The following is a 23,667-nucleotide window of genomic DNA, read 5'->3' as shown; positions in this document are numbered from 1 at the left end:
GTTCTGTGGGGAGGGAGCTGGCATGTGGTTGATAAAGTGGAGTGTTAAGTCAGCACACTATCCGTGGTCCCTAATATGAAATAGGACACATTCTTTATAAACGTTTTTCAACAAGTACATTGTTAGTTATTTTCCCCGTTGGTATGATCAAAGTCCCTCCATGTACCTTCAATTCATGTAAAGCGGAAATCAAATTGTTCTTGTTAATAAATTCCGTTCATGTTGTTGAGATTTTGTTGATGTAATTTGATAAGAGCTTTCGACATACACTTGTATTTACCTTGAAGGTGTACTTTGATCAGAGCTTTTGACATATTGACCGCTCAGTTCAGTTCAGAGGCAATAACGCTCCCCATCCGGGAATACTTGTCACTTAACACATATCAATAATATTCTATATCATGGTTAGCGTGCCTACCTTTATAAAATGAATAAACCAAATGGCCTATGCAACAGTTTATGTTCGCAAATAAGTGATATATCCACTCGATCACTATTTAGATATAGTGACAACTGGCTTACTAAGGGAAAGCTTCTCCAGTAATTCCAACTGATACTGTTCAAATTCAATAGCTGAGATAAATATAACTTCTATAGAGTTGAGGTCGAAAGTGCATTTATTTGAAGCTCCTTGGTATTGCTGATGAATTCATAATATTTGGTCTGAGTTATAAGAACATTAGTATGAAGAAGATGTCATGGAAATCATTTTGCAGATTTGTATATGGTTAATTGTCATATTTGTTTTTTTCTTATATCAATCAAAAGCATTGTACTCAATGAATTAGTATCATACTCATTTAAAGTTGTATTGTGAAGCTTCAGAACACAACAAACTACGTTATCTGTAAGAAAGCCTTACTATCAAGTGGGATATAGTGTAGTTAAACCGTTTGCTGAATTCATATGTAGAATGAAGATAAGTTACATTTGCAAGTTGTATGGGTACGTGTCGAAGTGGGCTATTCTTTGCGCTCCGTCATCCAGGTATGTGTACTCATTGAAAGAACTAAATGATATTTTACGAAAAATTCGTATTATGAAAGTAATGAACAAAACTTACTTTTGAACGCATACCTGACTTCTTAAATGTTACGAATTACTAGGAAATGCGTACAAAACAAAGAATCACGGCGTATACAGCGTGAATCGTTCTACAATATTCCATCTAGAAATTTTGGCCAAGGATGGCATCGTTAAAATACAAGCAAACTTAAAAAATGTTAACACATTTAAAAGTAGAAAATAGCATAGTCTTTTTCATTAAATATTTTCATAACTTTTCTGTCAAAAAAGTTCTTTAGGAATTAACGTCACTTTCTTGTTTACTTTCTTACACCGATTTTGACCCGTGTTGACCCGTGTGAGAACCCCGTTGAAGTCACGTCATTCCTCACACTGTGTACGATTAAATGAGGAAAATGCTGTATGCGAGTATCAACAAGGTAGCACGTTCATGTTTATAATGAAACTTCGCAACTATTTAAAATTTTAAAACTGCAACTGTTATGTAAGTGTCGCTTCACGTACACGTACACGTCTTGTTTCACAGCCGCTCTATTATCATTCACCAATACTGCTATGCCGTCTGATGAGCAACACTTTGATAGGAATTAAAATCAGACTGAACTTTATTTGGATTTACACGTTACACAGTTAATATAACCAGTCTCAAATTTCAAGTAATTTCTTAACTATGTTTGTGATATTGGGGCCTCACTTTTTTGTGTTATTGGGAACAGAAAGTATTTTGTTATATCAGGGCCGAGATTTTTATATAAGGGCCTGACTGTTTCTGTCAGTTGGATACATGGAAGTACCAGTTGAATTCAAGATCAGTAGAAGGCGTTTCTCGACACCAGTAAACAAGTATCGTGCAATACTTCAGACGAGCAGAAACATATTGTCTCTGGCAACACGTCTACCATGATTCATTTGAGTGTCTTGAATAGTTTTTTAGTTATGGTCAAGGGAAAGGTACTTAGACACGACGCGTATGACGGATCGGGCGACAATAACACCAACGTTTTTCCTAAACAATGACAAAGACGAGCTAAAATGATCAAAAGCCTTATCTAGTAAGGATCGGACAATGGTTTCGAACTGTTTACGGTTCCAACATTGTTCATTAATCAGACCATATGATAAGAAATGCAACGTTATTGCAAGATTCAAAAACTTGTTATTAATTCCACCAAGTATTGTCATAAAAGTTCAAGCGAGTCCATTCCGGATAAATAAGCCTAATTCAGATATTATCGTTGTTATTGCTTTTATAGGCTAATGTTATATAGACACCACTCTAAACAGATTGCACCTGTCGATGATTTTTATCAACGCACCGGTTAGCCGCCATCTTTGAGGGACAATTAAACACATTATGTGTAACGTACCTGAACTGATTATGATGAAGATTCTCAAAGATACTATCTTAGTATGGCCATTAAAACATCAAACATATGGACTCTATTCAAGAAGTCCTAAAGTATAAAGGGAGATTTTCAGAGAAATAGAAAAGTTTAAATTCCTGAAGAACATGAAATTAATCGAATAATAAACCAGCAAACACAAATTATTCGTGAGAGTGCCATGAGTGAATGGTGGTATCCATATAACATCCGATATGCAAAAATGGCACGCCACCGCATATAAATATTTTAATGAAATTGAGAAAAGAAAATGAGGGTACCAGTCTATTTTAACACATTTATAGGCTAGCTTAATCGGCCAAATTTAAACATGTGTAGCATTCTTAAGAGAAGAGAAACTACTGGGATGGTAGTTTACATTGTATTGTTGGTACGCGAAATATAGACGATAACAAAGCAAATAACTACATAAAAGTGGTGACATTTAACATAGTTACAGGATTAAAAAAGTCACTATTAAGTAGATATGACCCGTAAAGACGCTTTTTGTTAGAGTCTGTCAAAAATACAACAGATACTTAATACTTAAAATCACTTCTTCGGTAACGGCAAGCAGCGTTTCATTAACTATTTTCAGGGGCGACGACCAGCGTTTCATGAACTGTTTTCAGGGGCGACAACCAGCGTGTAATGAACTGTTTTCAGGGCGACATCCAGCGTTTCATGAACTGTTTTCAGGGGCGACAACCAGCGTGTAATGAACTGTTTTCAGGGGCGACAACCAGCGTTTAATGAACTGTTTTCAGGGGCGACAACCAGCGTGAAATGCACTGTTTTCAGGGGCGACAACCAGCGTTTATTGAACCGTTTTCAGGGGCGACAACCAGCGTGTAATGAACTGTTTTCAGGGGCGACAACCAGCGTTTAATGAACTGTTTTCAGGGGCGACAACCAGCGTGTAATGAACTGTTTTCAGGGGCGACAACCAGCGTTTAATGAACTGTTTTCAGGGGCGACAAGCAGCGTTTCATGAACTGTTTTCAGGGGCGACAACAAGCGTTTAATGAACTGTTTTCATGGGCGACATCCAGCGTTTCATAAACTGTTTTCAGGGGTGACAACCAGCGTTTTATGAACTGTTTTCAGGGGTGACAACCAGCGTTTCATGAACTGTTTTCAGGGGTGACAACCAGCGTTTCATGAACTATTTTCAGGGGTGACAACCAGCGTTTGATGAACTGTTTTCATGGGTGACAACTAGTCATTCTAAAATGCTGTCCAGGCTTTTTTTAATGATGGTTAGCCTGGACGTCATTCATAACAAAATTCGTAAACATGTTCAAAATGCCGATCAGAATTTGGTCGCACATTTATTAAGAATTTTCCAATTTAGTCTATTTAAACAAAAAAAGAACACTGTACCTGTTAAAAGTAATCCTTTTTACATCAATTGCAATATATATTATAAAATAATCACGTTCCGAATTGTTAAAACAAAATACATTTTCAAACACCATCAAAATTCACCAAACACCATTGTTTTTGTTAACGAATGTAGCCGAGAATATCCAAATGCATTTTCTTTTCTCTGCTTAAGGTTACACATGACTATTAGTTACTTTAGTAAAGCTCAGTACGAGCTGTAGTGTCATTGGCAGTAGTTTTGTTAAGGCAACTTATTGTAAACCTGTAAATTATTCAAAATAAATTAAGAATGAAGTGTTTACAAACATTTATTACTTTTGTTAGTATATTGGAATAAAGACATTTAGTTTTTGCAAAATGAATCAAATAGCAGTATCATTAAGTTTGTGGAATGTTATCATGCAAAGTATGAGAAGAATTTTCATTTGCATGCATGGCATTTTTTTCAGTTCGTATCATTATTTTCTATTCTTGTAATTTACCCCTCATTTGCGCTCACTTGGATGTCTTTGAACTTTTGTATGCTTAATATCCTTTGTTTGGTTTCTTTAAAGCATCCAGATTCTGACACACAACAAAAAAAAACTTTTTCAAGTACTACTTGTCACAAACTTGTGGTAAGAGCAACCTCAGGTACCAACTGGTGATTGTACGAGCTCTCTCCTCCCTACCTTTTTCCTACCAGTAGGCGAGTAAGTTTTCTGGTGTTCCCCAGTGAGCGACCATTTGTATGTTTGTTGACAAAAACCTGCCATGACGGTTTGAAATTCTGCAATTATTTGGAGGTTTTAGATTGCCATCTTTTGACATAAAAACATTTCTACATTTATTTCCCCTTTCCCACACGCACCTAGCCTCCCGTCTAAAATCGACCATACATTATAAATACTATATGTGTGCTTTTACTTTGTATGACAGAAATTAGAATACTGGGTAAAATTACCGGTTTGCCCTTATAAGCTTTGTTATATTTTATAGCGTCTCTTTGAACCGCTGGCGCGTTCACGTCACAAACTGGGCATATGACCTTCTATAAGATGACATTTTAAATGTAAAGTCGGCGAAGATTGCACAAGTGTCCCATAACAACCAGAGGCATGTTTTATAAGAACATGAAGGCCAATTCTCACACAGAGTCCCGGCTTTGTCATGTTTTAACCCCTTAAACACATAAGCGTTACTTCTGTTTACCAATATAGTTCTTTTAAAAAACACACAACAATTCTAACTCTAGTTGTTTTCCTATAAGCTTTAAGCTTGACGATAAAACGCACTCTAGTCGGAAAAAAAGCAAACAACAATGTTCTGTAATTATGTTTTTCAATCAATTCCTTTAAAAATAGTAATTTCCTGAAGATTCCCTTTAGTTGAGTTTTGTATAGGTTTTCTGATGTGAGGTATAAGGTATTTGTTAATAAAAATATCATCATGAAACATCTGTTCTAGCGAAACTATATATATATATATATATACACATAATAAATTGATAAGTCAGCAAAATCTCTGATTATTGTAAACTTGAATTGTCGTGTTGAAGTCAAATTTTGATTAATATGTTACACAATAAAACATTTTGATTCACTTAGTGTAACAATGCTGTTGATATACATGTTTTTTTTTAATATTTAGTCTTATGTTAAATACATGTGTATAATAGTATGCATTGTCCACATTGCCCATAGAATAGTTTGTAAATAAATCTTGAATCCTGTATGTGACGATAAATGTTTTTCTAATTCATTAAGTACAAAAGTGTGGTAACTGATAATGATAGTGTTAGGGGAAGGTAATCCATACTAAAAATACTACTTCAGATTGAAACCTTAAAGTATAGTTGTGTGTAACCTTTTTTCTTTTTGGCAGTAAGAAAGCTCCTGTCAACTGAAATCAGGTATTTAAATTACTTTTTTGAAGAAATAGCTTGTGAATTTGCAAAATGGATATGGTTATTGATAAGAATTAAGGTATTTATTGGCAGTCTTAAGCCACAGAATACAAATGAAGAACATTTCATTTCATAGACAGTTTTTACATGTTTTTGAATTTTGTTATGAATGACGTCCAGGCTAACCATCATTAAAAAAAGCCTGGACGGCATTTTAGAATGACTAGGGTGACAACCAGCGTTTCATAAACTGTTTTCAGGGTTGATAACCAGCGTTTCATGAACTATTTTTAGGGGTGACAACCAGCGTTTCATGGACTGGTTTCAGGGGTGACAACCAGCGTTTCTTGAACTGTTTTCAGCACATTTCTATAGACAGTGCAATATAGATCAAAGACACAGTCCACTGTGACATACTTTCATGATAACTTTCATAATAATAACTTTAACAAAAGTGCTCACATATTTTTTCAGGAAAGCTTTCACAACTTAAGGAACTTCAAGAGCTAATATTTTGTGGAGTTTATTACAAATTCAATAATATAAAAAAATGTGATAAAAAGAGCAATTTGGTAAAATGTCATGTTGTACTGAATTCAACATTAAATACCAAAATTGAAACACATGAAAAGCCAGAACATTATGATACGACTCATTTTATGTATGTAAAGTAAGCTTGATTAAAAAATTAACCTGCTGGTTCTTAGAAATGAGAAAAAGTAAATTAAATGCAGATAATATTCATTATAAATTGTACATACATTTCTGACATGAGAACTTCTAAAGAATACCTAGTATTTATAAATACATGCAGCACATTCAAAATTAGACATTCAAGAGTCTATTCTATGTCTCTTACTTGGACAAGGATACTTAATTAAATAATTCATAGTTAACTTCCTTTATTATGTAGTTTTGGTACAGTTTTACATATCCATTTTGGCATTAGCCTCAGTTGGGGTAAAAATGCCCTATAGAAGCATACTGCATACCGGTATTTTTAGATGAATAATTCAAAATAATCTGTATGGTACATGAATATTCAAACTGACATCCTATTACAATCTGTATGAAATCCACTTCTTATAATGCATTACGATAACAGTAACAGCCTTGAACTAAAAGGGTTTGAAAACCTCTGCCTGATAGCTTGAGCCTTCTCTACTCATATCTGGTCTTGTAATATTATAAAACAATATAATAAAAAAGTTTGGCCACTCTTAAACATTTATTCCTTCAATGTTATGGCCCAACCATCTTTTCTGGTCGGAGGTATTGTAGTTAAGGGCTATCCCAGTAAAAATTATAACCCCCAGGGGGAAGGCAATTATTTTAATAGTATAAAGGTGGGTGTCTTTATCACTAATTTGGACCCCAAAAGGGTAAATTTGCTTCTGTAGGGGGGTGGCTTAATTCAAAAGTGCCTCCCCCCCCCCGGGGGTTATATGTTCAAATGGAATAGCCCTAAGAAATTTGTATTAATGACAGAGTGAATGCAACATTTAATATATGAGTAGTATGCTGCCATTGTTTGCCCATTTTCACAAGATTTTTTTTTCAAATCTTAAATTGGGCTTTTTCTTGTACAGAAAGTTAATCCACTGCAAACTAACATTTGTTCAATGTTTTCATCAGCATTCTTGAAGCAATAAATTGCAAGTTATCATCGGACTGATTTCTCAATAGTCATCGTCACTATCATCTCCGTTAATTGCACTTTCCCGAATGGCAATGTTCATAACGTCCTTGACCGCGGGTCGAGGAGCCTCTTCCAAATCTGTGGCAATGGCGCCAGTTTGGGACAACATCCACTCTAACTCTGCAACAACAGAAATAGATAATAACAACATGAATTTATATACAGGATAATGGCTTGTTTCAGTGTAAGATTTCGAGAATAATTTTTACAAAATGGAAAAGCCACGAGTAAAAAATTGTTTTAGGTGTTGTGAACTATATTGAAATCTACAATGAAACGAATAAACATATTTTTATTTCATGCTTATAATTCATCCAAATAAATAATTGATACTTATTTGGACAATTACATAAAATCTTTGCCAAATGATGTTATTCATTGATTGTTCTATGTGTGTGTTCACATTTTGTTGTGAACATTAGCTAAAATAAGAGAAGCAGTGATTATATTTATGAACATACTCAGGTCTGAGTCTTGACTCAGACTAAGAAAATAGTGCTTTTATTAACTTGCAAAGAATGAAAAAGCATTATACATTTCATTATACAAAATTGAAAGTATATTATTGTACAATATCAAACAGTTATAAAATGCAGCAAATTTTTATCATCACTACTTATTAATAACTAAAAGGTTACAATGAAAAAAATATGCAGTTTTGCCACTTGAGTCTGAACTTAAATTTGAGACTGTTCGTATGTATATTTGTATTTCTTTAGACCTTCGGTCAAGGATAACCCGTGAAAGTGCAAGCACTTATTTCCAAAGGGGTCTTTTGTTTTTGCTGAAGGGACAGCACGCAGAAGAGACAGAGGTGGGATACAAGGAAGTCTGGGTGCGATATCCTAGCTCTTTTTGAAGAGACCCTTGGTTCTTTTACGTGCTCGGTGTAAAGCACCGATACACAGGGTACAACTTTCCTGGGTCAAACCAGTACTGAGTACACCACTTATCCAAGCACTACCCTTTAAATGCCGAGCGCCAGGCAAGGGAGCTTCTTGTACCAACTTTAAAGGTCTTTCGGTATGACGCGGCCAGGGATCGAACCCACGACCTCCAGATCCGTAAGCGAAAGCCTTAACCACTAGGCAATGGAGATGAAATCATGGCCCCATCATGTGAAAAACACACCCACTCTGAATACTCAAATTGCAAGCCTTGGTGAAAGTTGAGTGAAGACACTGTTACCCTAACATCAAGTCCTTTCATTAGTTTACAATTATTCCTTGATTTTTAATTTCATATAATACATTGGACCATCTTATTATTGAGCATATCATATTATCAAATTATCACACCCTTTATTCTTGCATGTAGCGATACATATTTTGAAGCAGCTAGGACTGGCTGCAAACATTAGTTCTCATTTATTTAGATTTACAAGATTCTGACCCCCATATATAATAAAAGTTTGTGATTTTATGACAATTTATTGTAGATTTGTTGTTAATATGCCCCCCATGTTCATGTACATGTATTTATACTTATTATTTTAGAGGTATAAAGCCAAACCCATAATTTCAAACTTGCTTGGCTCGAATTCCTCGTTGGCTTGAACTCGATGTAAAGGTCCAATTTCTTAAAAAGTAAGCATTCCTGCTTGGATGGAATTTTTCAAGGCTCGAGGTATTTTCGACGGTCCCTGTGAGTTGGAGCCAACAAGGTTCGACTGCATAAATATATTGTATCTAAAGTGCTGTTGACACCAAGGAATTGTGATAATTGTGAAAAAAGACAAAATATAACAAACAATATAAACATGACCTACCATCTTGTTTTATGTTCATCCCTCCAAATGCAAGAGGTCCAACAAACTGTTTCTTCATATCACCTTCTAGGTACACAAATACTGTTGGTAAGTTTTTGTCTGGATAGTTTGGTATACACAATGACGATACACTTCGTAAGAATTTTGTCTGGGGGAACTTTCTTGCCAAGTTTGCTAAATGCTGGTTCATAAGTTTACACAGTGGAATCCTGAAAAATAACAATGCTTATCAGAATAAAGCTCTAAAACAAATGACAATAAATCATTTAAACAAACAGATAGAGAATAATAAAATAATTGTTGTTTCAGAATAAAATCATAACATAATTCACTGAGTGAGCGCCAAAAGTTATATTTCATGACTGAAATAATGACTTTTAGTGTTCACGAGGTGAAATATATTGCAATCTCACAGGATATTATATGACAGTTTATTGTTGATCTTTATGCAAATTGTATGCAAACTTAACATTATTTTTGAAATAACATTTTCGATGCTAGGTCCCCGCCCTGTTCGCACAAAGGTTTTATTTTGTATGTAGAGTGGGCTTCAGTTTCAAAAGAGTGAAAAATATCCAAATGTTATTTTACTATTTGAAACAGGTAAATACCTTTCTTAATAAACTGATAAATCTCTATAAACCATCAGAAAGCATGTAATGAAAATTGATTTTAAAGATGAAATTGGCTAAAAACTAAACAGTAACAATGTAACAATATATCTTGAAAAATGTACATGCAATTAAGATCTCTTCAGACCAGTGTTGCACTACAAAAGTAGATTAATTGAATTTGTTTAACAAGTATCACATGCTCAGTTACAATTTATGTATTAAAAATTGAGTAATTCAGTGTTTAATTATCTAGTTTCATTGTTAAATGACCAAGTTTCAATAAAGTAAACTATATTTTTCCCCTACGATATTTTTAACATATTCATCAGGATTAGTTAAGAATGTTCTAGTGCTTGCTATCTTTATTCCATGTATAGAAGTTTTAGAAAAAACAAGATACGAGAGATTTCTTCAGGATTGTTTTTAGTATGCCCGGATTGAAAATTGGTATCATGCATTTCAGAACATGTACTTACCCGTCTTTAAATACATGTACAATAACCCAGATCCCTTCCCCTGCCTTGTTCACTTCTGTGACCCAGTCAGCCTTTGATATTTCACGCACCTCTCCGAACTTTGACCTCTGTTGGGTTTCCCGCATTTCTGCCATACGTTGACGTCTGAAAAATAGAGAGTGGGGTTATTTATTATATTGATAAACTACATAGTTTAGTCTCAATGCAGTGAATGTACAGCTTTTGTAAATACTTGTTCAAATATTGTACCAATATGTATTAAAACATTTTATTTCCAGGTCACCAGTTGAATATTATGTTTTGGTAAGTTATGTTTGTTATACATCTACATGTCAGAAAATAGCTCATTGAGCTAATGTTTCAAATAAAGATTCTGGTATCTTGTGTCTCTAAAGAAGGAATTAGATTTTATTCTAATGAGGTATTAATTCACAGTTGAAGGTCTTTTATATGCTCAAAGTGCAGAAATAACTATGTTTTTTTAATTCCTCCAAAGAAATCATCAATGGTGTCAAACATATCGGAAAGGAATTATAAATATAACAAGAGCCATTGTAAGACAGCACGCTCGACTTCGCCGCTTTGACTTAGAAGTGAATACAATAACAATGTAATATTACCAAGTTTGGTCTATTTATGTCAAACCTAACTAAAATTATTCAATACATAAGGTGACTTTGATGCTGCCCTCCCACCACTCGAAAAATGATGCAAGTCATTCAAATAACTTGATTTCCCATTATGAAAATGTGGTAAAGAATATTAACAAATATGCCTTTCAAAAGAAATTAAAATAAAATTTAAAAAAATAAAAATAAAATTAAAAAATAATAATAATAAGAAAAAAAAATTAATGGCCAAATAGTGTAGCCCTCCTTGTTTGACCTTGGTAATAAAATGGTTAAGAATGTAAAAATGTGCCGGTCAAAAGAAATTTAAAAAAAAAATATATATATATATATTCAAGGGACATAATTTGTATTTAGGAATAAAATGGAGTTATGTTTCTTGTTGTAAGATGGTCGTAAATAATTTTGAATTTTATTAAGTGCATTGAATGAAAGGTATAGAAGTTTTTTTATTAAAATCCCAACTTGCCCTTAACTTTTACTTGGCTAAAACTTTAACCTAAGTCAATCAGGGGCCATAATTTGTATAAAAGATAATATGGAGTTATGTAACCTCATTGGGTGATGGTCCTGAACAATTGTGTGAAGTATTAAGTCAATTGAATGAAGGGTATAGAAGTTATTAATAAATATCCCAACCTGCCCTAAAACTTTAACCTAAGTCCAATAGTCAATCAAGGGCCATAATTTGTATAAAAGATAATATGGAGTTATCTAACCTCATTATGTGATGGCTCTGAACAACTGTGTGAAGTATTAAGTCAATTGAATGAATGGTATTGGAGTTTTAAGTGAAAATCCCAACCTACCCTAAAACTTTAACCTAAGTCAATCAGGGGCCATAACTTGTATTAAGGACAATATATGGAGTTATGTAACCTCATTGTGTGATGGTCCTGAACAACTGTGTGAAGTATTAAGTCAATTGAACAAAGGGTATAGAAGTTATTTATCAATATCCCAACCTGCCCTAAAACTTTAACCTGAGTTTTATAGTCAATCAGGGGCCATAATCTGTGTAAAGAATAATATGGAGTTATCTAACCTCATCATGTGATGGCCCTGAACAACTGTGTGAAGTATTTACTCAATTGAATGAAAGGTTTTGGAGTTTTAAGTGAAAATCCCAACTTGCCCTAAAACTTTAACATGCCCTAAAACTTAAACCTAAGACAATCAGGGGCCATAACTTGTATTAAGGATAATATGGAGTTGTGTAACCTCATTGTGTGATGGTCCTGAACAACTGTGTGAAGTGTTAAGTCAATTGAACAAAGGGTATAGAAGTTATTTATAAATATCCCAACCTGCCCTAAAACTTTAACCTGAGTTTCATAGTCAATCAGGGGCCATAACCTGTGTAAAGAATAATATGGAGTTATCTAACCTCATCATGCGATGGCCCTGAACAACTGTGTGAAGTATTAACTCAATTGAATGAAAGGTATTGGACTTATAAGTGAAAATCCCAACTTGCCCTAAAACTTTAACCGGACGCCGACGCCGACACCGACGCTGGGTCGAGTAGTACAGCCCACCTATTCTTCGAATAGTCGAGCTAAAAATGGACACTATATTTCAAGGGTAAATAACAACCTTTTAAACACATTAAATTGCACACAAAAAAATCACTGATCTTGTACCTATATTGTTCAAACATTCTCTCATCTTCTTCATCTATATCATCCTCCATCTCGTCTAATTCATCAAGACCCATGTCCCCCATGTCCTTGCCTGCAAATATAATAACGTTATCCAAGTTCAAAGGCATTTGTTGGCTACCTAAAATACAGATTTCTCATGTTTTTTCAGATTAACAAGGGTAGATCCAAAAGTTTTCAGACGCTTACTGTATAATTAATTTACAATCATTGGTTCTATTTTTAATATACATTTTCTATTCAAATGAACTAAACCGGGCAGCCCAGGCCAACGTTTGAGCTATGGGCTCAAGTATTGTTCAACACTGTATACAATATGTGTTATAATTGGTATTTAAATAGAAGCACTATGCTTTAAAAGTACATTGGAAGTGACAATATGCCATGGCGAAAATGACATGACGCTGTTATGTCATTTCTAGCTGCCGTGCGTCCTGCTTCCTTTCCTTCTAAATAATTTGTATTTCGTGCATAGTGCATGATTTGAAAGCATTTGGCAAATGGATGTTTTCAAATAAAAATCTAATCATTCAGTCACTACAAAACTTATAGATTACCCCGTAGAGATGTTATAAACTGAGTAAAAAAGACAGGGAAATACAGTTAGCTTTATGCATAAAATAAAGAGACATAAAGTAATCAAATATTTGTAAAGTTATTCATTCAACTCGTTTTCCTGACAAGAGCCGAAAAAAGACTGGTTTCAGCTAAAGAAAGCTTCAAGACTGACACTGTTACCTTTTGACTTGTTCTCAATCGTGTTTTCCACCATAGCCACTAGATCATCTTCTGTGATTTCTTTCTCTTCCTTTGGCGGCAAAATTCCCTTCGCCCGCAACACATCATTCCATTCAGTGTCTGCATTTGGGTCCTAGTTAAGATGAAAAGGAGATTTAACATAATTAACAATTCGTATCGTTGATTAACAGGATGTAAGTTGTATGTTGCGTGTTAGTGCTGGAAATTGATTGTAAAAGAGGCAAGTTTTTAAAAGACAATCCTCATGTATCCATCCCATCAGCATCCTCGGCCAAAATATTAAATACAGTCAACCGCCCGGGTTGTAATTAATATTGTGGTATTAATCACTTTCAACTGAAATTATGCTTTAAAGTTGTCATAATTTTATTCAAGACAAACATGATAAGTTAGCTCTTAAGAAATGTTTGTTCAGTCACACTCTTACAGTGACTTATTTATTCTTTCATTCTTAATAAAATTAAAACTTCTGAAAAAAAAGTGGAAACAATTGTCCTCTTTCTTTTAGGTCGTCATTAAATAACAAAAGTAAGCCAAAATGTACCAGGCTTCTGCCATTAACCGGTCAGTACATCAAAGTACAAATGGGGGCCAAAATGGTAACTTGGCAGAATTGACCCAGCTCTCTTAATTACTCCAAATCAAATGTAAACAGGTAAAGTGTCTAATTAAAACCTTAAAGTGATATTTACAGCTCATGTGTTCATACCTTGCCGCAATTAGTTTAGTCAGTTTTGTATTGTGGTTATTTTGTTATATGGCGTTAGGATTTCGTCGCTGTATGTTGCAAGGTTTCAGATTAAACAGATAAAAAAAGAAGAAACAAAAACATTCCCCCACCCACCTCCTAAGTAAAGCTTTTATCGTGTATACGAGTTTTTCAAACATTTATTTAATAAATATTGAAATCAGTAATTACCTGCATGATTCCTCAAAATATTCTGTATCTTTCAAAGCTCTAGAACCTTCGATAAGTGAGTTAGTTGCAGATATTAGACTTGCATGTGTCAAAATATTACACTTCCGCGTTTAGACTGAGCGCGCGGTTGAATGATAACAAATTCACTTGTAGGAAAACAACTTGTAAACCCGTCTAGTTTGTACGTCATGGATTTCCCATTACCAAATATGGCCATCGCATTGGTATTTTTATCATTTCTAAAAATAACTTCCTCACTCAATTCTAAAAATAATTATTAATTCCTACAACAATTAAATAGTAAATTACTCATCAAATTATTATACTCAATTCATAAATAAAAAAGTAAATTAACTACAAAAATATAAATAAATTAATTGATTAATTAACTACTGTAATACTGTAATTAATAAATAAATAAATGAATAAATAGTAAATAAATATATATATTTAAATATAATTAAATAAATAAATAAATAAAGCATCAGTCAATCAATAAATAAATAAATCAATCAATCAATCAATCAACCAATCGAACAATTAATATCGATAAATGAATCAATCATTTTAAATCGATCAATCACACATTAAGCCATTAATTAATACAATCTATCATTTAATCAATAAATCAATCAAACGATCAACCATCCATATACATGTACTTGTATTTATTCATTTATTCATTCATTCGTTTTTTCATACAATAAATTGTTTTATCAAGTGAATGAATAAAACAAATAATTATTATACGATTAATGCATGTACGTAGTTATTAATTAGGCATATCTGATGTATGTACAATCGGAAAACCTCGGCCAGTATCCAACAGGAATTGACTATCTCGAAGCTTGCCGGAGTCGTTTAAAGGCAGGAGTTTATTCCCTTCAAACGACTTGGTTAGCAACATGTAGAGCCTGCTCTGTCCTTGCAATGTTTCTGAGAAATGGCCAATCTGAAATGTACCAAAAATGTATTAAGACTCTGATTTGCACTTTGTTGATGTGTGATGCTCCGGAGCATTAGTTCGCATATTGGCTTACACTTTTATCTATGTATGTACTTTTTAAATCGTATTGTTTTCAGATGGTTTTACTCGCTCAACTTCAACCAGTTGTATGATTTTTAATGGTTATTTTTTCAGTATGCGTTTGACATAAACCATACAAATGTTCACATTGCAGATGCAGATCTTATAAATACAAAATGAATGCTCTGAATTCTTTAGTGTTTAGAATTTAAAACAAAATATGAGAAATATTATTCGTACCCTAGCTTGTTTACTTCTCAGCCACCCTCATCTATCCTCTTACTATAAACATTCTTACAAATCTTGAAAATTAGACGCAAAGGTAATATCATATTTTTATTTCATCAAAACATATTTTACAAAGACTGCAAAATTTTATTTTGTCTTATGCACAAGTCACACACGCGCGTACGTATAGCTACGTCTAGCTACGGATAAAAACGTAGTACTCCGTATCAATCCGTACCTAGGCCGTACCTCAACGTGATAATCCGTATCGATCCGTACCACTACTTATTGAAGATATTACACAACGTTTGAACATCAATCTCCCACACCAGTTGGAGCGTCCGGGGCCATTTTAGTATGACTTTGGTCAAACTTGGGTGAAACTTATTTACCCGTTACAGTTAAACTTACTGAAACGTAGTTAACCGTACTGAAACGTACCTAATATTATGCAAATATTGAGCCGTAGTTTAAAAAAGTCATCCAAGACTGCCCGTACTTAAACGTAGTTAAACGAAGTTCACCGCAGACCCCTCTACGTGCTTGGCAAGTTACCAGCCAGTAAAACGTAGTTCAACGTAGTACGCCGTGCATAACCATACTTATTTGCGTCCGGTATAATATTTGTTTCCCCGTTTCTCACCATTTTTGTCATTCTAAGACGTACTTCCCCGTAATTATCCGCACCTGCCCCCCCCCCTACCCCCTCTCCACGGACCAATCCCGTCCGCGCCGTACCTCGACGCACAGACGTATCCGCCTGTATCATAACCTAAAACATAAAAGGGAAGCAACAGATGTATGTATACAACCATAAAGAAAACACGACTTTGTGCAGCAATTTCCGAAATACATCAATGAGATTCTTTTTTCTCTTTAACATTAAATAAACTAAAAGATCACTTCAATTATCACTTAAAAGGGGTAAAATACTAAAACGTATTCGCTGTAAACAATTTATGCAAACACTACCAGGAGAACTTGCTGTTTATATACCTATCATTGAAGGTTGCAGAACGTGTTATTTCTAAACTATTTTTTTTTCAAGATACCTCGAACACTTTTTACACTGCGCTGGACAAAATACATTTAAAAAGGGTCAGTTAAAGATAAAACATGATAGTGATTTAAAATAAACTTATGTGCTTAAAGGCATAGTTTAAGCCTTCTGTAAGTGGTACCGCCCCCCCCCCCCAATCCTTGTAAAGTACACAATTTCTGTGTACTGATCTTAATCTTTATTGCCATCTGCTGTCTATCAGATCTCAGATCTCTCTGAGTGTCATGCAGTGCAGTTCTGGAGGTTTTATTACAGAAACAAACTTCATAGTATGTGTTTTTTTTTAATTTTTCAGATGATGATAAAATTATTATTACAATGCTTTAGAAATAGAATAAGAGTAATCTTATATGTTATATATAATAGCCCATTAATTAGATTTAAACATGTTGCTTCACAATTTGGATACAATAATTATCATTTATTCTAAGTGGATTGGGATACATCAGTTATATAACTATTAACACACTATTATTTTTTAAATAATTTATTGCCCATCGGTGAAATTTATAAATGCATTAGCTATGCATATTTAATATATGTATTCGCTAGAAAATGAGATTATCTACTCTGAAAGTGTCATTTCTAAATGAGACAAATACACTGAAAATTGGACCCCGGTTGCAATAATGCACCAGTCAATTGTAACCACGCCCCCCCCCCGGTCCGGGGGTATACCGGGGATAGCCGGGGAAATGGGCCGTGTTTTTACCTTTCAGGTGGCCTCGCAGTGCCGGGTGAATGCGGTGGTTTTGTCTTCGCGCAAAATATAGCGGGGAATGGGCCTTACCTAAGATCCCTTGGGTGCGGAGGCATTTGGCGGGGATTTTAACATCAGTTCGTCCCCGCAGGGCAGGGATTTTACCCGTGGTTGGCTGGACCGAAAGTCAAAGTTCCCGCTATTCCCCGGATCGGGGGGGGGGGGGCGTGGTTACAATTGACTGGTGCATAAACAAGAGATATACATGTGGATTTTCACGGGATTTTACAGAATGTCCACATATTATATTTTGGACGACTATGTAAGAGGTATTGTTGTAAGAAATGAAAGAAGACGTACCCTGGTCTCCCGTTTGTATAATGTTTCGGTAAAAATAACTGAGGCCAGGTAAAACGGACTAGAAATACATTTATAGCCACATTCATGATTGATAATGCTGTCTCTGACGTCAGAGCTTTCCAGTGATTCCCCTAAATACACTAAATGACCCGAAAAATATTCATGTAAACAATCTAACAATTTTACTTCATCACCCATTGCTTCAATGTATCTCCTTAATCCTTACAAGGACAAGTTCTCTAGCATTGAGGACTAATACATCATCCTCCATCGCAGAATAAATCTCTTCCTAGTACGGTTTTTCTTGATTTAAACCTGTATGAGACGTTTGACTCATAATTCACAATCGGTTTTTTAATCAAGCAAAACATGTAGAGAAACAGGTTGTCATAAACAACAACTGCAGTATTTACAGCCTAGATCATGTCAAGCAGAGTAAACATTTAACATGTAATTAAGGAAGTAGTGATATTTGTAATCTTGTTACGCGTCGTAAACAAGACGTTGTAAATTTTCAAGTAATGATTATTATCAACAAACTTTTATTTATGTCAGACGACAATTTATTTGTAAACCACACTTGATTACAAGATACAAGATACAAGAATTTTTACTTAAAAGCGGGAGTATGCTTACAACAAACATGAGCTCAATGAACTTTTTTCCGACCTGAATAACAAATATACATAACACATCAGAGCATAACAAAGAGTGGGTGACCTAGAAATAAAAGCATATAGTTTTAAATAGGTACAATATTGGAACACTTATTTACAAAAGCCGATTCTTAATATAATTTTTCATACAAAGACTTACAAAAAAGTACCACATGCATTAATCTTGTCTAAGATCATTGGCCGGGCAGTCTAATGTTTTAAACCCTTTTGAGAGGTCCATTCGAACTGCACATATTTGTTCTCATTAAGGGCTTTTTCCAGTCTTTCACCAGCCTTAACAGGGTAGTGCGACATCCATATGTTGTTCTAAAAGCTTCGAGAAAGGGATGAAAAATATTATCAAAATGACAAATCAGTTGTCTACTTATGACTCATTCATAACATATTGACATTAATGGTAAAACACAGACTGTTCTATACAATGTAGTTATTTTCCATAAACGGGTCATTTTTCTTTACAATAGGGGTAACTTGTGCTAGCTCAAGACTATTTGAAATGACCCTTGATTTCTTTGACCAGCCTTTGATCAGAAACCAAATTTCCTATGTTGTCTTTTAGTTTCCGGGTTATCCGTTTTATTTGTAGATTTCGGCGAGAAAAGAGGTTTGATTGCCAGCCACAAGTATTTAGATTTGGGTCCTCCACTACACCGTTTAGGGAAATAAACATAACAGATATATATTATCTTTTGATCTTGATTTTAAGATTTCGGATCTGTAGCTTGACCAGTTTGCTGTGTTCTGATTTCTGATATAGGTGTTTTTTGCATGACGAGCCTTGTAAGTTTACGGAACCTAGAGTTCATGTATGTTGGCTGGATTCTTCTTTGGTGTTTTCTGTTTTACTGGGGCATGCTCGTCAATGACTTGTTTCAATAGATGTTCGTGAGCCCAATACATATCATCCATGGGCTGAATGATATGGGCGAGATTAAACGGTACTTTGGAAATGGGTTGTTGTCAAGTTTCTTGTATGACCTAAGATCGCAAATACAATATATATAGTACTATGTAAAATGGGTCGAACATACGGACAGAACAATCCATCAAAACAATCCAATCAAAAAGGGTTGCCAATACGGCAGCAATGGTGACCGAATAGGCATATACTTTTGAAACGGTGTCAAGAATATGTAATACAAATACAGCGTTTAATTGAATGTCACAATTGGAGTGTAAATCACAGACAAGATGCAGAATGCATACATGAAATCATCAATAACAAATAGACTTATTTACAGTTGTAGCATATAAAGGTATGACGTCACCATTGCGTCATATGTACTTCCGTTGTGTGGAAAATTCTCAATAAAAAAATAATGTTTTCATGACTGATAGACATGTTTTCACATGCACAATACACTGTAAATAAAAAATATCCTTATTCCTGAAACTTTTATACCTTAAGTATCTATTATTGCTTGATTTATTACTTAGAATAGAGATTTAAGCATAAACTGCTGCCCTATAGTTGAAAGGTAATTTTGGAAGAACTGTCATGGCGGACTGTGCCATTTTGAGAGTTTGTTTTTCAAGTGGAGAGATTTTTCTTAGGAATAACTTGACCCCCCTTTTTTATTGGCTTAAAAGGTAATTTAAAGCTTGTACTTTAAGAATATATATGTTTATCATAGTCTGCATTCGCTCGAAATGCCTTTAAATGTTGTCTAAAAATAATCATTTCACATTGAATTATAGAGGAAATGACAATGGTGGTGTGTAACCTAAAACTGCATTTATCACAGACGTGGTCGACTGGCGGTGGCAACACTTTGGGTAGAACATTCAAAGGGAACTTTTGGCAGACAGCATGTCGTAGTTAAAGTTATTGATATTTGGTAGTTCATTCAAGCGCTTCTGTTAGCAAAAATCATGTCGTAATTAAGTTATTGATATTTGGTAGTTCATTCAAGCGCTTCTGTAAGCAAAAATCATGTCGTAGTTAAAGTTATTGATATTTGGTAGTTCATTCAAAGGCTACTGTTAGCAAACATCATGTCATAGTTAGAGTTATTGATATTTGAAAATTCATTCAAAGGCAACTGCTAGCAAACATCATGTCACAGTTAGAGTTATTGATATTTGGTAGTTTATTCAAAGATTACTATTAGCAAACAGCATGTATCGTTAGTGTCAGTGATATTTAAGTATTTATTTCAAAAGCTACTGTTAGCAAACAGCATGTCATAGTTATTGGTATTGACATTCTGGTACTTTGGCTGATCTGTCTGTTCTGGAATCTCCTCGTAAGTTCTAGCCTCCTCGTCAAGTTTAATTTCTGTAATAAAATTAGTACACATTTTCTTTATCATTATTGTTATTGTCAATGCAGAAATGTCAAATTTGCACTTTGTTCATTTCTACCAATGTAGTGTTCATCTCATGATTGATATACATTGTATAACATAATTATTTACAAGTTGAAGAGTTACAATTTAAAGACTTAGTTGAGTGTCTGCATTCTGTTTAAGTATTAATTATATGTGATGGAGAATCATGCCCGCTTTTTTACAATTACTTTATGTGTTTTATGACAAAAATAAACGGTCAGCCGCTCAGGATCATAATATCTGACCTTTGAAATTGTCTTTTTGAGCGATGACGTGTCTTCTGAAAGTAACATTTATAATATTTTAACAGCAAGAATAATTTTTACACAAAACTCCTTTAATTTGGTTCTGTATAACAACAAAAGTTGTGTCAAACATAACATTATATGATAAGGTAGTGTAAAAACAGAAATAATCAATTTATTGCAAATCTATATTTCAATATACCACTTGATCAACCATCGCTTAGTGGATTAAACATTATATCGATATGCCAATTGATATGAACGAGCAAAGTGTGATTGATCAATTAATCGATTTTCCTATATTTGTGTAATTCATATTAGTCACTGAAAATAATCAGGCGATTAGAAAGGCAGCATAAATAAATCTGCAAAGCTTGTCATTATATATCTTAAATTTCTTCTGTGTAAACTAGTCTTCTAAAATGAGAATGAAATAATAATATTGAACCTTTTTATAAGAACTATACACCCGATAGCAACAGCAAGCGCTATGATGAGAAGGCCAATCATTCCACCCAAAACTCCGACTGTAAGGACACTGCTTTCATCCCAAGGCTTGTCTGTCACTGAAAAATAAATGTAAATAAATTATACACCAACCATATTAATACAAACAATATCACAGAACAAATGAGCCTTGCGTAAGAGATAGTTCTATAAATACAAAATGATGGCGTACCTTCCAATTAAAATGTGATACTTTAAGTATACTTTCTTATTTATTTACCAGGTAAGCAACCGGCAACTTCAAATCTATATCCACGCTTACAGCCTTCCGCACAGAACCCGTCTCTTTGCCTGCATGCTTTTATTCCGTCGCGAGATTCACCACATCGCTGGTCACAAATAAGCTCGCAGTACGGACCATGACTTCCGGACACGCATCCAAATTTGCATTCCCCCGACACGATATCACAGGTTGTCATTGAGGTCGTATCAATTTGACAAGTCGAGCTACACTTCCTTGAGCACTCTCTTCCCCACGCTTGATTTTCACAAATGTTGCACGATCCGTTATCTTGATGACACTGCTTGCAATTCTGTTGACATGTTATGTTACAAAACGTGCCTTGAAAACCGTCACGGCAGGCATCGCAAATTCCGTTTCTATAACAAGTGCCATCAATGCAGTTCTCAGAGCAGGTCATCATGCAGAACTCGCCATAGAATCCGTCCTTACATGAATCGCATTTTCCAGTGCTATCACATTTATAACCAATACAATTTTCAGGGCAGTCCGAGCGTAGTAAACATTGGACACCTATACCAATGAATCCTTTTTTACATTCAGTACAATTAGTTGCAGATTCACAAGAAAGACAATTCACAGGACAATCCAATTCACACTCACTTCCGTATTTGCCGTTAACACATCTATCACATTTGCCACCAGTGAAGTTAGGGTCCCTGCATGATGAGCAGGATGTGCTTGCAGTGCATGTGTCACAGTTGGAAGGACATGAGTGTTGACACTGATCTCCATGGTATCCGTCATAGCAGGATGTGCAGGATGTGTTTGAAGTGCATGTTTTACAAGTAGATGGACATATACTTGTACACTGCCCATCGAGCAGCATATACCCATCATAGCACCAAGAGCACGTAGTGTCTGTTGTACACGACATACAGCCTCGATTTGAACACGATTTCTGGCACTGTGGGCTCTTGAATCCATCTATACATCCATCATTGCAATAGCTGTCTACACTGAAGAGCGTATGAAATAAACACTCCGTTCCCTTTACGCAGCACTCGCATGGGGGGCAATCTTGGGATAATGATGGCCAAACTGAAACAATGCACAATTTACAATAATACTGTAACTTACAAAGTATTATAGCATGATATTGCGCAAAATTAGACCTATGTAAAATAAGGCCAATATACAGTCAATATCTTTATATAAATTGAGCATTTTAGTGTCCGATTATAAATCAATTAATTTTTTAAGTAAACACGTAATACTAGTAAATGTAATTATACTTCATTTATTCGGAGGATGCTTACCTATATAAGTTTGGTAATGAATTGGCTAGAAAACGAACGATCATACAATCACATAAGTTGTCGTCTTACCAAGCAATGGAGTAATAAGCAGATGACGAAATTCTCACGAGACCCATAATTAACGCATAAGGATATTTTGGTTTTGTTTAATTTTACACGAAGGTTGCCCTACATCATCCTTATATATTCACTTTTTCATATTTTTGAGAATTTATGACTGATAACTGATCAGTCATTTTTGTATTGATTTAAGGTAATTCGATATTCCGTAATAGCTCATCGTTGTAAATATCAGCTAAACATTCTTCGTTTGAACAAAAGTATGTTGTGTTTCAAGGCCTGTAGTTTGCTATATGATTAATAAGTCGACCAGATGGCTCAATTTGGAGCTCTTATAGCTCATAATACGGAGGTCAGTGGTTCGAGTCCCACACTCGGCAAACCTTTCTATACATATAAGAAGCTAATAAATGAAGCCCATATGTATATTTATGCGCTGTAACGAGAATTGGTCGAATGCAGAATTATTGGAAATTGAGTTCTACTGCTTTTGTGTGAAAAATAAATAAACATACACGTTTCTCAAAGGTACGGTTCTAATCGATAACATTTTTTCAAATATATATGACAGTGTTTGGTAAGTAAATCAAAAAGGCTTTATAAAGGATAGGAGTCGGTATCAGTCAAGGACTGTGAACGGATATAACCAAAAACGCTTTCTTAATCCCCTAAGGCAGCATCGGTTAATAAGGTTGTCGTTAAAATTAACTGCAATGTAAGAACGGATATATCGGTCAAGAACGGTGAAGAGATCTTATCATTAATACGT

General features: G+C 34.6%; 2 protein-coding genes across 2 annotated transcripts; both read right to left on the bottom strand.

Annotated features, from left to right (window-relative positions):
• Positions 1–6,203: 6,203 nt before the first annotated feature.
• LOC128205580 (phosducin-like protein 3) lies at positions 6,204–14,326 on the bottom strand. The gene is made up of 6 exons (XM_052907312.1): positions 14,205–14,326; positions 13,265–13,397; positions 12,509–12,599; positions 10,237–10,380; positions 9,147–9,355; positions 6,204–7,498 (listed from the first exon to the last, which is right to left on the bottom strand). The coding sequence occupies exons 1-6, from the start codon at positions 14,208–14,210 to the stop codon at positions 7,359–7,361; spliced, it is 723 nt and encodes a 240-aa protein (XP_052763272.1). The 5' UTR covers positions 14,211–14,326; the 3' UTR covers positions 6,204–7,358.
• Positions 14,327–15,088: 762 nt separating this feature from the next.
• LOC128204484 (cell death abnormality protein 1-like) lies at positions 15,089–22,954 on the bottom strand. The gene is made up of 7 exons (XM_052905898.1): positions 22,908–22,954; positions 21,559–22,538; positions 21,280–21,397; positions 20,832–20,866; positions 20,424–20,534; positions 16,163–16,231; positions 15,089–15,156 (listed from the first exon to the last, which is right to left on the bottom strand). The coding sequence occupies exons 1-7, from the start codon at positions 22,952–22,954 to the stop codon at positions 15,089–15,091; spliced, it is 1,428 nt and encodes a 475-aa protein (XP_052761858.1).
• Positions 22,955–23,667: the final 713 nt, after the last annotated feature.

This window comes from Mya arenaria, chromosome 10 (assembly GCF_026914265.1).
Source record: "Mya arenaria isolate MELC-2E11 chromosome 10, ASM2691426v1".
NCBI lineage: Eukaryota > Metazoa > Mollusca > Bivalvia > Myida > Myidae > Mya > Mya arenaria.
Note: the sequence above shows the minus strand (reverse complement) of the source record. Positions and strands in the feature narration are given on the sequence as shown.